This window comes from Schistocerca serialis, chromosome 4 (assembly GCF_023864345.2).
Source record: "Schistocerca serialis cubense isolate TAMUIC-IGC-003099 chromosome 4, iqSchSeri2.2, whole genome shotgun sequence".
Classification (NCBI taxonomy): Eukaryota; Metazoa; Arthropoda; class Insecta; order Orthoptera; family Acrididae; genus Schistocerca; species Schistocerca serialis.
Window position 1 is genome coordinate 91,339,925 of NC_064641.1, and position 16,064 is coordinate 91,355,988.

A 16,064-nucleotide genomic window follows, 5' to 3' on the forward strand; every position below is an offset into this window, starting at 1 on the left:
AAGTATTGGTCGCCATTATTCAAGTATTTGTTGAGTTATTGTTTTGTAAACTACTCCTTTTTGGGGTGGCTTACAATTCCTGAGAATTTTTCATATGAATCTGGCATCTAAATTATCCGCGATTAGTTTTATGAGATGGCTCCACTTTAAATCACTCCATACCTATACTCCCAGACATTTTATGGATGTGACTGCTCCACTGATTGTTCTGAGATAGTTTAATTATACACTAAAGAATGTTTGTGCTTCGTTATCTGAGATTCCTTCAGTTTGTTCACATCGAATGTCAACTGCCAATCACTGAACGAAACGACGGTCCTCAGCAGGTGTTCCTGCGACTTGGCACAGTTTTCTCCCCTTGCGAGTTCTTTATATATAACATCATTATCCGCGAAAAAGTCTCGTCGAACTTCCGTCGTTATCCCCTAGGCATTTATACAGGGTGTTACAAAAAGGTACGGCCAAACTTTCAGGAAACATTCCTCACACACAAAGAAAGAAAATATGTTATGTGGACATGTGTCCGGAAACGCTTACTTTCCATGTTAGAGCTCATTTTATTACTTCTCTTCAAATCACATTAATCATGGAATGGGAACACACAGCAACAGAACGTACCAGCGTGACTTCAAAGACTTTGTTACAGGAAATGTTCAAAATGTCCTCAGTTAGCGAGGATACATGCATCCACCCTCCGTCGCATGGAACCCCTGATGCGCTGATGCAGCCCTGGAGAATGGCGTATTGTCACAGCCGTCCACAATACGAGCACGAAGAGTCTCTACATTTGGTACCGCGGTTGCATAGACAAGACCTTTCAAATGCCCCCATAAATGAAAGTCAAGAGGGTTGAGGTCAGGAGAGCGTGGATGCCATGGAATTGGTCCGCCTCTACCAGTCCATCGGTCACCGAATCTGTTGTTGAGAAACGTACGAATACTTCGACTGAAATGTGCAGGAGCTCCATCGTGCATGAACCGCATATTGTATCGCACTTATAAAGGCACATGTTCTATCAGCACAGGTAGAGTACCCCGTATGAAATCATGATAACGTGCTCCATTGAGCGTAGGTGGAAGAACATGGGGCCCAATCAAGACATCACCAACCATGCCTGCCGAAACGTTCACAGAAAATCTTTGCTGATGACGTGATTGCACAATTGCGTGCGGATTCTCGTCAGCCCACACATGTTGATTGTGAAAATTTACAATTTGACCATCCGTAAAGAGAACATTTGCACTGAAATGAGGATTGACACATTGTTGGATGAACCATTCGCAGAAGGGTACCCGTGGAGGCCAATCAGCTGCTGATAGTGCCTGCACACGCTGTACATGGTACGGAAACACCTGCTTCTCCCGTAGCACTCTCCATACATTGACGTGGTCAACGTTACCTTGTACAGCAGCAACTTCTCTGACGCTGACATTAGGGTTATCGTCAACTGCACGAAGAATTCCCTCGTCCATTGCAAGTGTCCTCGTCGTTCTAGGTCTTCCCCAGTCGCGAGTCATAGGCTGGAATGTTCCGTGCTCCCTAAGACGCCGATCAATTGCTTCGAACGTCTTCCTGTCGGGACACCTTCGTTCTGGAAATCTGTCTCGATACAATCGTATCGCGCCACGGCTATTGCCCCGCGCTAACCCATACATCAGATGGGCATCTGCCAACTCCGCACTGACTGCAAAACCACGTTCGTGATGAACACTAACCTGTTGATGCTACGTACTGATGTGCTTGATGGTAGTACTGTAGAGCAATGAGTCGCATGTCAACACAAGCACTGAAGCCAACAGTACCTTCCTTCAATTGGGCCAACTGGCGGTGAATCGAGGAAGTACAGTACATACTGACGAAACTAAAATGAGCTCTAACATAGAAATTAAGCGTTTCCGGACACATGTCCACATAACATCTTTTCTTTATTTATGTGTGAGGAATGTTTCCTGAAAGTTTGGCCGTACCTTTTTGTAACACCCTGTACATGTGAGAAAATAGTAGTTGAGTATCACTATTTTGGGGCATGCCTCGACCTTGATGCTCATCTCTTAATGAGAAGTTATCAATAATGTAAGGCTCTATTAATTAGGGTTGTCTAGGAGGCCCAGAGAGGAAAGGTTCACTTACAAATTCTTCCCCAATGAAATCTAAAGGAGTAATCAGTCACTGTAACTGTGACGCCTCTCTTATTACAATGCAGTGAAAGGGATCTTTTTAAGAAATACTAAATTACCTCTGCAAGTATTAGTTCCTCAACACAGTAACATGATGCAAATCCCATGTTCTTACCATGACCAATGATCAACGCTCTATTTGATGCCTTATCCATGCTTCGTGTGAAAGTATTCCATGTCCAACTTGGTCCAAAAGGTTTTAACGTCCAAAGCAGCCTCCGAGAAACCCACATCTCCGGGAACTTGCATAATTCTAATTCGACAACTGTCAATCCAAAGAAAATCGCAATATTTATAGGTCCCGAGACCTATTAACTATCAAATATCACCAGTGCCTGCCAAAATATAGAAAATTTAACATCATCCAAAATATTCTGTTTCATGACTTAGTAAACTACGACGAATTTTCCAAGTCCACATAAAACTATCTCACTGCTCATCTCATGACACTCGCCCACATGGCCGTTTGCAGCAGTGCCCAGCAAACAACTTCATGAATAGATGTTTCTCTCCCCTCCTAATAGCTGAAGTGACCGCTTCTCAGTTCCACTCAGTTCACATGATGCTTCGCCATTTAAAATTTTATATGAACCTGTTCACAGTGCTAAAGCTGACTGCAGTCATAACATGAATAAGTGCATTAGCTAAAACAGCTTTTATATATTGACAACATAATTTCTATTAGGATAACAGTATCTAATTCATTGTTTTATCATCTGACGGTAATGATTTTATATTTCACGTAACATGATTCTGTGAATACTTTTTATGAATCTGGTGATGGTCAGTCGACCGAAACTGTTGTTTCAGCATCTCAAGTAGGTACCATGATTTTTTCAAACGTTCGTTTAAGTTAATGTATGTTGCACATATCAACCTAGTCGTATTTCCATCGCGCAACTCGTGATGCGTTTATAAACCTGTTATTTACATGTGTCGGAATACCAAAGGCAGGTTGGATGGAAACCCACCCCCCTCTGCTATCCAGACTTTAGAAAACCTAAAACCAAATCTTAGAACGATTGTAGTAGTCGCAAAGAATGTATGCCAAATTCACATTTTCTGTTTCTGTAGCAATAACGTGTTCCTTTCGAAGCTAGAATAGCCCAAGCCACTGTCAAGTTTCTCCATCTAAAGTGAACTCAAAATGTGGTGTAAATAATAATACTCATAATGTTAAACAGATGAATGGTGTCATGAGCGATTGTCAGTAAGCAAACTAATTCTTAGTTTAAGCAAACCAAAATTTGACTGCTGTATCTTAATAGCTGATTGACAATGACAAAAAAAACATATTAAACTATGCAGCACACATACTGTATTTGAACATAATCAAACCACAAAGAATAGACAACCCCGCAAACCAAAATAATATATTTCGCAAAAATTAAAGTGACCCAAGCATCGTAAGCAACAGCTTCATATCGCTGTTATATTCTTTACATAATCATCAGCAGACCTTCCTCAATTACCTGCTGGACTCCCACACATCAAAAGAAGTATTGGTGTGTCCAAATCAAAATTAACCATGTAACTAAACTATGCAATAATTCTCATTTTAATTCAATCTCTTTGTATTTTCATATTAACATTTTCATTTATCATTCTATAATTACAGCTTTTGCAGCTTATTGAACAACACTTTTCTCTCTCTTTGGTTTGTAGCTCATATTTTCAACCCCCACAATCAAATAAAAATGCATATGTTAACCCATCCAAAACTCTTACATCTAACAATTTCCCAAGAGATTTACCCCCAAAATATACCCACGAAAGAGACATATTACAACAAAAAATACACCTCCAAAAATATAAAACTTAACATACTATATACAATAAACTTGTCCCCAAAACATACACGCAAGGCAATAAGATCCACAGAATTTTAACATAATCACAAGAAAATTATCCACTTCAAACAGCCATCATCTTAATTCAACACCACTCTGGCTGTTAACATCTGCTCCTTGCATAGTGTAGCCTCACTCTCACGGCTTCCCCAAAAATCTTATCCCTAAACACATACACATAATTTTGTTCAAAAACAGAAGTCAAGTCAACTACAAGCTAACTTTTGCTCTACTATGTGCACTACTTTACAGAACAGACAAGCCACCGAACCATTAGTTCTCTGAACAGTCGTGGACGAACCATTGCGCCCCTAGTGTTAGTTCCATTGTCCTTCTACCTCTTTCCGTGCTCACGACAGTAGCACGTGAACATTAGACCAACCTCTCCGTTTTCGATATATCCGTCCACAGGCTCTGCATAATAATAATCTGCCCTTTGTCAAACTCGCTTACCTCAGTGGGTTTCACCAATTGTAGCCCATATCTTCGCTAGCCTGATCTCCCTTCCGTGTCTGCTCCGCCTACATACTTTTGTTACTGCGTCACGTGCTCGCAGCCCCACGAGGTGGCAGCCAGCCTCGCAGTGGGCACTGATCGTAATGTTCTGACATGTCAGTGTACACACATAAGTTGGCCACCAAGACCTTCCCAGTCAAGGTAGTCTTAAACTTAACTTTCTTTCTCTCAACTCTAGCATTTACTTCACATACCTGTTCTTTAAAATCTATGTGTGCCCTATGATTACCCAGTAAATCTGTATCTAGCACCATATTTATGCTCAAATCGGTACATACGAAATGAATTGTCTACAACTAATATTACTTCTCTTCTTAATGGCTTATTGTAATTCAATGTAGCATTTTTTATTTTTACTCCTGTGACTGAAAATTCAACTGTTCTCTCATACTTAATGTGCTCACAAAAATAGTCTGCTGTCCCACAAGTAGAACTCCCAGTATCCAGAAAAGCAATCTCATATACTTCCCCCACTTCAGTATTTATTAAAGGCTGAACCTTATCAACAAAATTATATCTTACTCTCTGCTAAAAGGTCCTACTCCACCTCTTGTACACAGTCTTTTATCATAGAACACATCTCATTGACACCAAATGGTTCTATCTCATCACACTCAGCAATTAACATATGAAAAGCTTCTTCAAATTTTTAATTTCCTACACTTAATACCCCTGACATTCTCCCAAAATCATAACTTCCTTTCTTCCAAGTGCCTAGTATCAACTGCTGGTGAAAGTTTTCAAATAATATCCAATATCAAAAAGGTTTGAATCTCATCATCATTGTTATCATTTTCACTGAATGGATTGTTACCCTCGCTGCTATCATTCCCCATACTACCTTTCCTCATCATAAATGCACAATCTCGCCAAAATAATTTAAAATTTTTTGTCCCATTTAAATAATTCTTTAAAAATATCCTTGTAGTCACAGTTCTCTTCACTTACCTCCCTGATCTGCCTAGCATAGTCATTTTTACTAAGTTTCTAATCCTCAGGTACCCAGTTTTGAAACCACTTGGCCCTGGCTGTCCAATCTCTAAAATCAAAATCAGCCCCCTTCTTATTGTCAAGGTTCAACAAATAAAGGTGCCTGTCCCACTTCTTCATTCATACTATTTGCAACAGAATTTTCATCAATAATATTACTGGTTGTACTCACAGCTTCTAACACAAAAACTTCATTATCTGCAACTATATTCTGCATATTACAAAAATCTCCACCTACATCATCTTACACAAGATCAACCGCCTGACCACAAAGATCATCATTATCTGCAGCTATATACCACATATGGCAAAAGTCACCATCAACACCATTTGATACAGGAACACTACTTGGCCCTATTAAAATCATCCACATTAGCGGAACAGGTGCCTCCTTGGAGATACCCGCTTGAAAGAACCATAGATGCAGACTTTATTGCCCCTTACACAGTTAATATTTACGCCCACCATAGGAAATTCCATCTCTTCTAATTCAATAATATTTCTGTTGCGAATTAAACTCTCATTGTCAACATCACAATACTCATTTATTTGCTCAGGATCCACAGCTGAATCTGATTCATTATTTAGAAGAGATGCCAAACCAATACTATTTTCCTTTCTAACACAACCATCACCTTCATTAAATAGACCCCACTGGTTTCTAACCTCTATTCAAAAACTTCTCTTATGAGGATTCTTTATATCATCTTACCTCCAAAAAAGTTAGTATTTCCTATGTATGACTGCCTCCATCCCATATATCTTCTTTTTTTATTACTTCCTTGCTGTTATTATTACGAAATATCTTGCTATTGTGCCTATAATCACTATTCCATCTCTTGATCCTATTTCCTACATTTTGTCTTGACCAAAAGCGAACACTAGTTGGACCATAATTCAGTCTTCTGAATCCTGTGGCTGTTTTTCGAGTGATGTTTCCACCAGAGCGAAGGCTGGATAGGACTGGAAGACTGATGTCCCCATCAGCCACAGCCTCTAGTCCCTCACAACGTACCTGCCTCGAGATGACTGGGTGTTTGTGTTGTCCTCATCATTTCATCATCATCCAGGAAAGTGGCGAAATTGGGCTGAGCAAAGATTGGATAATTATACGGGCGCTGATAACCACGCCGTTGAGCGCCCCACAACCCCAACATCATCATCATCATCATCATCTCACAACGTCCCACGCTATTACCCCCTCCGCCGTTGTCGTGCTCCCTGTACGACGACGGTCCTTCGCTTTGGGAAACGGAGGGGGGGGGGGCGGGGAGGGGAGGAGGAATGTTACTGTGTAAAGACAAGCACCAGCACGCCAGCAGAAAACGATAGAGCAAAGAGGGCTGTGGGAAAACGTCAGCCAATCCTGCACGGAACGACCCCTCTCCAGGATGACAACGCGACAGCAACGGCCCCTATGCGAAGAGGACATACGCGCCGCGCCCGACTGGTATTTCTTCAGTTTGTAATAAAATTCTTTAACACGATTTGTTTGTATGTTGTCTAGCGATCCCAGAAAGCAAAAAAATGGTTCAAATGGCTGTGAGCCAATTTTGTTCAGAGGTTATATTAAAATCAATTTTGTTCTGAGGTTACAATATTAGAAAAATTCATTTAATTATTAATTTTGTGGGAAGTTTATTCATGGTTCTTGGTTCACTATTTAATTAATATTACTGTGTGGTTCATGGTCGATTTTCAGTTAATAATTATTCTGTGGGAAGGTTACAAGCTGTGCGGATCAGCATAACGAAAAGGCGAGGGGTGTCGCTCGTATTGTCCACGACTGTACGCGGCGCACCAACGTCCGAGGGCTTCTCAGCGATCATTTCCGCTGTGGTTCTCTTGTTACCTGCGACAGTCGTTCGCTGCAGCACCAGAAGCAGGATCCTTTACCTTGAGCCTTTCTTCTTTCTTGTTGAAGCTATTTATTTTTATAGCTTTTCTGGACAAACGGGTGTGATAGTTCTTCTCTACAGCCAGAACTTCCGTGTCGGTGAATTTTACTACGTGGTTCGTCTCACACAGAGCGTGCTCAGTCACAGCCGATTTCTCCACCTGCCCCAACCTGCAATGTCGCTTATGTTCTATGATCCTGGTGTTGATTGATCTTCCAGTCATTCCAACTTAGCCGGCCGTTGTGGCCGAGTGGTTCTAGGCGCTTCAGTCCGGAACCGCGTTGCTGCTACGGTCGCCAGTTCGAATCCTACCTCGGGCATGGATGTGTGTGATGTCCTTAGGTTAGTTAGGTTTAAGTAGTTCTAAGTTCTAGGTGACTGATGACCTCAGATGTTAAGTCCCATAGTGCTCAGAGCCATTTGAACCATTCCAACATAAACTTGGCCACATGTGCATGGTATGCGGTATACTCCTGACATTGCAAGAATGTCCCTTTCCCTCCTTTGCTGATCTGAGACACCCTTCGATCATCTTTGTCGGTTCGTAAATAGTGTTTTCGCCTTATTTGCGCAATATAGGCCAATTCTGTCCGTCACTTTTGGATTGTATGGCAGAAGGGTCGTACCCGACATATTTTTCCGATTTGTCTCTTCGCCTAATATTTGGCTCTGTTATACTTGTAATATAACTTGTGGAGTACCCCACTGCTCCTCAGAACACTTCCTAAGTGTTGAATTTCGCGTCTGATGTGCTGCTGCTCACACATTCGCGTTGCTCGCGTTACGATCGTATTAATCATGCCTCTTTTCTGGCTCGTGTGGTGATTTTAATGTTTGTGCAGGTATGGGTCCCTGTGTGTAGGTTTTCGGTACACGCTGTGTTAAATCCAGCCTAATCGTCACATATGGGTTGTATAGGGAACTTGCTTTCTCGTGGCCGGCCGGAGTGGCCGAGCGGCTCTAGGCGCTACAGTCTGGAACCGCGCGACCGATACGGTCGCAGGTTCGAATCCTGCCTCGGGCATGGATGTATGTGATGTCCTTAGGTTAGTTAGATTTAAGTAGTTCTAAGTTCAAGGAGACTGATGACCTCAGAAGTTAAGTCCCATAGTGCTCAAAGCCATTTCAACCTTATGAACCCTCTTTAGGACACTTTTCATCAGAATGGATATACTGAAAGGCAGATGAGATGTACGTTGCCCTAGTGACCAACGTAGAACCAGATGAGTGATGATAATACCTAATTGCTGCCAAGGTCTACGGCCTTTCTGCCTTATGCAGACATCATCTCCAATAACATTGTTCGCATTTCGAGGATATATGATTTCAGTCTTTTTCTGACCTCCATCCTAGATTAGTGTCTTTTAGGTTCCCTTGAAAATGATCTTGGGTGTCTATCAAGTTCCCTGCAGATGCGGCATGTTTTACATTGGTCAATCAGGACCGTGGAAGACACGTGTATTGATCATAAGCGTCACATAGACTTACAACATCCGAGACAATCGGCTATTGCAGAAAATCCTAAGGATTATAACAACCCGGAGATTCGGGCATCTATTGGGATAGTGTTGTTAAGGAAGCAGCTGAGATTAAAACTGCAAGTAACTTTGCAAGTCCCGGGTTCGATTCCCGGCGTGGTCAGGGATTTTCTCTGCCTCGTGATGACTCGGTGTTGTGTGATATCCTTAGGTTGGTTAGGTTTAAGTAGTTCTAAGTTCTAGGGGACTGATGACCATAGATGTTAAGTCCCATAGTGCTCAGAGCCATTTAACTTTGCAAGTAGAGACTGAAGTTTTTCCTTCTGCTTCGAAACCTGTTCTCTCCATTATCAAAAAGCAGACGGACAGAGTTAATGCCACCTTAACCTTAGTTAGTAATTTATTGGTGAGGATCATTTTTGGATGACATGTTGGCGCTGACAATGTGTGTGTGTGTGTGTGTATGTGTGTGTGTGTGTGTGTGTGTTTGTGTTTGTGTGTGTCTGTGTGTGTATGTGTGTGGGAATGCTTGTGTGTTATCCTTCCGGAATTGCTCAGAAAATCGAGGTTTTAAGATAACTAGCATAGCGCTTACGTGCTGCAGTTTTACCTTGAAGATGACATAGTGGTGACCTGTCAAAACATCGGCAGTTACCGATGATATCACGCGGCTGCATACCGATAAATTATTTGACCAGAGTATCGTTGTTAGCAGCTTGAAGTATATCATATCAGGAAAACTTGTTGAACCAGACCCATTGTCAATAACGGCACTCACGTAAATGCGTGCTTTAAGAAGAGGTATACCTGTATTGACATCTTGGAGAAGGTCGTGGCACCTTTCTGGACTGATTAGCAGGGATTGCAACGATAGTGTATTCAGTGTATCCAGTATCGTTTAGACGATCAACCGTTTTGCACTGTACAACTATGGATTAAATAAGTAGGTTCCAGAGAGGAGAAGACGAAAGTAAATTTGTAAATTTAATTATAAATATCTCTGTAGCCTCTGTGTGGTGCTCTAATATAAAGCTCTATGACATATTTATATGTGCTCAGTCGACATAGAAGTTGTTGTGGAGTGCAGTTCAGCCCAGCAGGGCAGCCTTGGCCTGCAAGTGGGCGGCAGCAGCCAGGGCTCCAGGGGCGCCAGCCACCGCTGGGCCCAGGGCGGCGATCGAGGGGGCGAGGCCGCCGATCAGCGCGGGAGGACCGACCGCGTAGGCGGGGGCGGCGGCAATGGCGGCGGGGGTGGCGATGGCGGCGGGGGCAGCGATGGCGGCGGGGGCGGCGAGGATGGCGGCCGAGTTGATGATGGCGTCGCGGGCCCGCGTCTGAGCTACGGTGGCCAGGTGGGCGCCGCGGGCTGCCGCCACTTCAGGCGTGTCCAGGGGCACACCGCCAGGTCCGATGATGATGTTGGCAGGGGGCTGCGGGATCGCCGGCACGGCGATGGGGGCGGCTGCGATGGCCGGGGCTGCCAGACCAGCACCCAGCAGTCCAGCGCCCAGGTAGCCGGGCTTCGCCACTGCCACGGCCAGCACCACGCTCAGGACGATCTATGGGACAGAAAAATCATACTCAATATTGTGTTTTAACCTTCTGATTTTCGGATCAGTTCAAAATATAAGCATGGTGGAAAACTCATTACGTATAAGAATTCATAACTATCTAAGACCGAAAGGAATTTGAGCTAAAACCATTTGTTCATACTGTTGTAGTGGTGCTTCATCTGAGGACCAGCTTGCTACAGGTCTTCACACTAGTCTCTCCTGTGCAAATCTCTTGATCTCTGCATAACTACTGCAACCTACACTCGTCTGTACCTGCTTACTGTAGACAAATTTTTGCATCCCTCTAAACATTTTTGCCCCATGCTCTCCTCTGTAATCAAACTGGTGATACCTTGATTCCTCAGGATAAGTCTCATCAACCGATCGCTTTAATGTCATACTTTTTTTCATAATTCCTTTCAGTTCCTCCTCATTAGGGTTTTGCAGCACCTCATTTCACAAGCTTCTGTTCTCTTCTTGTATGGATTTATTTTACTCGTTTTGCTTGTGTAATAGGTTACAGTCCTGAAAAATATCTCCATAAACGATACAGTTGTATATAAATTTGTATTTCATGTTAACACACATCTTTGTCCAAAACCCATTTTTTTCTAGTGCCAGTTTGCATTAAATACCCTATCTAATTCTGATATGTCCGCCCCCGGTATCTGAGCGGTCAGCGCGACAGACTGTCAATCCTAAGGGCCCGGGTTCGATTCCCAGCTGGGTCGGAGATTTTCTCTGCTCAGGGACTGGATGTGGTGTTGTCCTAGTCATCATCATTTCATCCCCATCCACACGCAAGTCGCCGAAGTGGCGTCAAATCGGAAGACGTGCACCAGGCGAGCGGTCTACCCGACGGGAGGCCGTCGTCACACGACATGTATACTATTTCTGATATGTCAGTTATCTTGGTGTCCAAACAGCAAAAACTCATATGCCACCTTCAGTGTCTCACTCCGTAATCTGCCTATTCCAGCACTGCCTAAATAAGCCACATCCTCTATTTATTTTTACCCTCTATTACTTGTATCAGAGTTCCTCTTGCTTAAGAAATTTATATTCTGATAGCGCAGCAGAATTTGTTGTACCTGAATGGCTCAATGATGATTTCATACTAGATTACGTTGGATTTCTGTTGCACGTTGGTCGTTTCTGAAAGTAACCCACTCCTAAATTTACTGAAAGTAGAATAGAGCGATGTCAGAAGTCTTCATTTCATGATTTTGCTATATTTTGCTTGTGGGTTTTAAAATTAGTTGATAATGGTAATACCTTTAGGAGAAACTCAACTCAATTTCCTGTTGTTGTGTGTTTAGCCTTTATGGGCAAAGTAAATGTGTATATAACATGCACTGAACCTGTCTCATATGGATATCTTATTCTAAGCAGTCCTAGCAGAATATCTCATAATAATTTTGATGAAGCAATAACACTACAATATACCAGTTTCCTTAGAACCATTACAAAAGTTCTTTGTGTAGTTTAGGTAATCGATTGATAATATAAACCATGGTGAGAAGAAATCTGGTTAGAAGGCACTCGAGCTGTAATGTATTGCCTCAGTCAGCTTTTTCTAAGAAACTGTCCTCCCACATGCCTAGCATGGAACAGTATGGAAACCACAAAAACAAATTTTGTGTTCCATACTACATAAGTATGTGTGGCAAGCCACATCATAGTGATCACACGTTTCCGAGACCAGCTGTGAACACTCTATGACGCTCTTGCACTCACCAGGGTCTTCATTGTCGGCTCTTGGGGCTGTTGGCTGTTGCAGCTGCTGAACTGTGACTGCGCTCCGGGTATCACGCTATTTATACCGTAGTCCGGCGGTGCCTTGACGTGAAAGTACTGGCCGCTGTCCTTCCCTCCATGTACTCCTAGGACGCCAACCGTGGGTTGAGGCTGATGCAACACACAGTGCATACAACGCTCGTAAGGCAGCGATATTTCCTCAATAGTACTGAGGTGAATGGGCTAATTTGTCTACGAGTCACTGTGATGATTAATTATAGGCATATATTTCGCTAGAACTCGAAGTATTTGTACGGAAGTGAATCCCACTCAGACAGTTTGGTAGTACAGTTGGCAATTTCACCTTTTTGTGTAGGTGTGCACCAATCATGAAAGTTACTATATTTTTATATATATTTAAGAAATTAGTTCAAGGTGCACGTGTTAAGTTTCAGGAGAACAAAAATCTCCTCTATAAAATTCAAGTAGAGATCTCGCGAAAATCAGCGCGCCCTATTCGTCCATGAGATCCATGTCTCTATAGACATCGTCACCCAGATGGATACCGAAATGTCTTAATATCTTGTAGGCATTTCATACAGTTCCGTACCGTCCTTAACTGAACGAAAGGCGTGCTTACCGAGTGACAGACTACGGACTTCCTTGGTGACAGAACTCAGAACGGCTCTCTTAAGGGAAAAAAATCGAAAGATGTACGATAACTCCAGGAATGCCAAAAGGGAGTGTGATAGGACAGTTACTGTTTACAATATATGTAAATGGTCCAGAGGATAAAATCGGAAGAGCCTGTTGGCAGATGATGCGCTTGTATGCAAGAAGGTTGTAACGCCAGAAGACTGTAGCAAATTGCAGAAAGACCTGCAGAAGGACTGTAATTAACCCCGAACCTAAATAAATGTAGCATGTGGCGCATAAGTAGGCGACGAAATTGACTATTTTTCAGTTACAATAGTGGCGAAAAATCACTGGGAACAGTAAACAGCGGAGGATATCTAGGAGCAACCACCAGTAGCGACCTAAATTAGAATGACCACATAAAACAAACTATAAAGAGCAGGCATCAGATTGAGGTTCATTAGAAGAATGTAAAGGAAAAGTAATTTATCAACAAAAGGTGTGGTTTACAAAATGTTTGTTCGACCGATTCTTCTGTGTATATCCTTAATGTGGGATCGTAACAAAATTGGGTTAATTGATGAAATGTAGAAGATCGTCAAGAGATAGCTTATTCGGGGCGAGAGTGTTACGATGCTCAAAAAAACTTACGTGGCGCTTCAGTCCGGAACCGCGATGCTGCTGCGGTCACAGGTACGAATCCTGCCTCGGGCATGGACGTGAGTGCCGTCCTTAGGTCAGTTAGGTTTAACTAGTTCTAAGTCTAGCTGACTGATGACCTCAGATGTTATGTCCTATAGTGCTTAGAGCCATTTGAACCATTTGAAACTTACGTGCGAGCTTCTACAATATAGCCGTATGACAACACAGAGAGGCTCACTGTTCAGATTTCGAGAGTGCTCGTTCCGCAAAGGAACAGACCACATACTTTTGTCTTTCACATACGTGTCGCGAAATGACCATAACGAAAAAATATAAGAAATTAGAGGTGATACAGAGGTTTACGGACAGCTACTTTACGCATAAGCCATTCGCTAATAAAACATGAATGGAAGTAAAGTTAATGGTGCCAGAAGTACCCTCTGCCACACGCCGTGAGTTGCGGAGTGTAGATGTAAATGTAGATACTTCATCACGTTAATGACTCCTTAATGATTAGAGAGATTAGATTAGATTAGTACTTGTTTCATAGATCATGAATACGACACCTCGTAATGATGTGGAACGTGTCAGGTTAATAAAAGGTGTCTATACAAGATATTACATTACACAAAATATTGCATGACACTTAATGTTTTTTATTTTTTGTGGGGCTTGGGGAAATTACCCACTTACTATATACAAAAATTTATCTAATGAGTAGAAGGAGTTACCATTAAGAAATTCTTTTAATTTCCTTTTAAGTGCCATATGGCTGTCTGTCAGACTTTTCATGCTATTCGGTAAGTGACCAAAGACTTTTGTGGCAGCATAATTTACGCCCTTCTGAGCCAAAGTTAGATTTAACCTTGAGTAGTGAAGATCATCCTTTCTCCTAGTGTGTATATATACATATATATATATATATATATATATATATATATATATATATATGTGTGTGTGTGTGTGTGTGTGTGTGTGTGTGTGTGTGTGTGTGTGTGTGTGTGTGTGCACTGTACTCTAGAGTGAATGGATACATAATGATCGGAAAACCTCACACACTGATGGAAAGAAAATCGCAACACCAAGAGTGAATGGTGCAACATAAACGAAAGTTGGTAGGCGTGCTTCTACATCCGAATAATGATGTCTATTCAGATTTCGCGCCAGTCGCATAAGAGTGACGCTGGTAGCGCCACAATGAGGATGCAAATCAAGGTTGATTTTAATGCACGCTCTAACGGTCGTGAGCGTTAGTTAGCTTTGACATTGGACTTGGTGTGCTCATATTACTCGAGAATGCCTTTACGGCGACAAAGATGTCATTATGAGCTCCTCACTGAGTTTAAACGAGGTCTTGTAAGAGGGCTACGAGGAGCTGGAAGTTTCTTTCTGCGATATTTCAGAAGAAGTTGGCAGGAATGTAGCCACTGTACATGATTTCTGGCGGCGTTGGTCACGAGAATGTACGGTCGCAAGGAGACCGTACTCTGGACGACAAAGTGGCGCTACCGAGAGGTGTTCGGTGTACGGCTCTGCAGTAGTAATTTTAGCAGCACTTGGCGCCACAGTGACACAACGAACTGTTACAAATGGGTTACTTCAGGAACTGCTCCGAGACAGAAGCCGTGTAGCGTGTATTCCATTGACCCCCAAACCACTGCTATTTGAAATTTCAATAGCGTCAGGCGAGAGCTCATTAGAGGGCGGGGTGGAGGTCTGTTGCGCTTATTGATGAAAGCTGGTTCTGCCTCGGCGCCAGTGATGGATATGTGTTGGTTAGAACGAGGCCAGTTGGGGGCCTATAGAGAACCTGCCTGCGTGCTAGACACACTGGCTCTACACCTGGAGCTATAGTTTGCAGCGTGATTTCGTATGACTCCAGGAGCACTCTCGTGATTTTCCCACTCAGCCAGACTACAAAACTGTGCATCAGTCTAGTGATTCGACCTGTTATGCAGCCATTCATGAACAGCATTTCAGGGGGTGTTTCCCAAAAAGATAACGCAGGACCGCATACCGCTATTGTGGCCCAACACACACTACAAAACGTCGACGTGTTTTCTTGGCCTGCTCGATCACCAGATCTATCTCTAAGAGAGCATATATGGGCATCATCGGACGAAACCTCAGCGCTATCCACATCCAGCATTAACCGCCCCTGTACTGACCGACTAAGTCCAACAGGTATGGAACTCCTTCCCACAAACTGACATCCGGTACATATACAACACAATGCATGCACGTTTGCATGCTTCCATTCGGCATTCTACAGTTTACACCAGTTAACAACGTACCAGCGTTTCACAGTTGCAATGGATTTTCTTGAGCTTACATTAGCCTGCTATCTTACGATGTATATCAGTTAGATATTTTGCCTAGACAAATGTATTCCAGAAATTCCGTTACTCTACAGTAGTTATCGGTGTTCCGTTAGTGTATTTCGAAACTGACAAGAGCTACTTATAAAGTAACCATTTATATACTACCAGTTTCCATTATGTCATACTATTCAAAAATTTACGTGATACCTGAAGGTGATCAGAGAGCTGAAACCGTCAGTGAACAAAGAATTATAAATAATTATTTT

The 16,064-nt window shown here is 42.6% G+C and overlaps 1 protein-coding gene across 2 annotated transcripts in view; it reads right to left on the reverse strand.

Moving 5' to 3' along the window:
• Nucleotides 1–16,064, reverse strand: part of LOC126473625 (cuticle protein 38-like) — a 75,197-nt gene that overhangs the window by 15,997 nt on the left and 43,136 nt on the right. Inside the window, exons 1-2 of one of the 2 annotated variants that reach the window (XM_050100799.1) lie at nt 12,200–12,247; nt 10,315–10,468 (exon numbers count right to left, since the gene is read on the reverse strand). In XM_050100799.1, the coding sequence (XP_049956756.1) occupies nt 10,315–10,468; nt 12,200–12,211 (166 nt within the window). In that variant the 5' untranslated portion in view covers nt 12,212–12,247. Of the gene's footprint in view, nt 1–9,880; nt 10,469–12,199; nt 12,248–16,064 lie in introns of those variants that run through there. The other variant, XM_050100798.1, reaches the window with a different exon arrangement.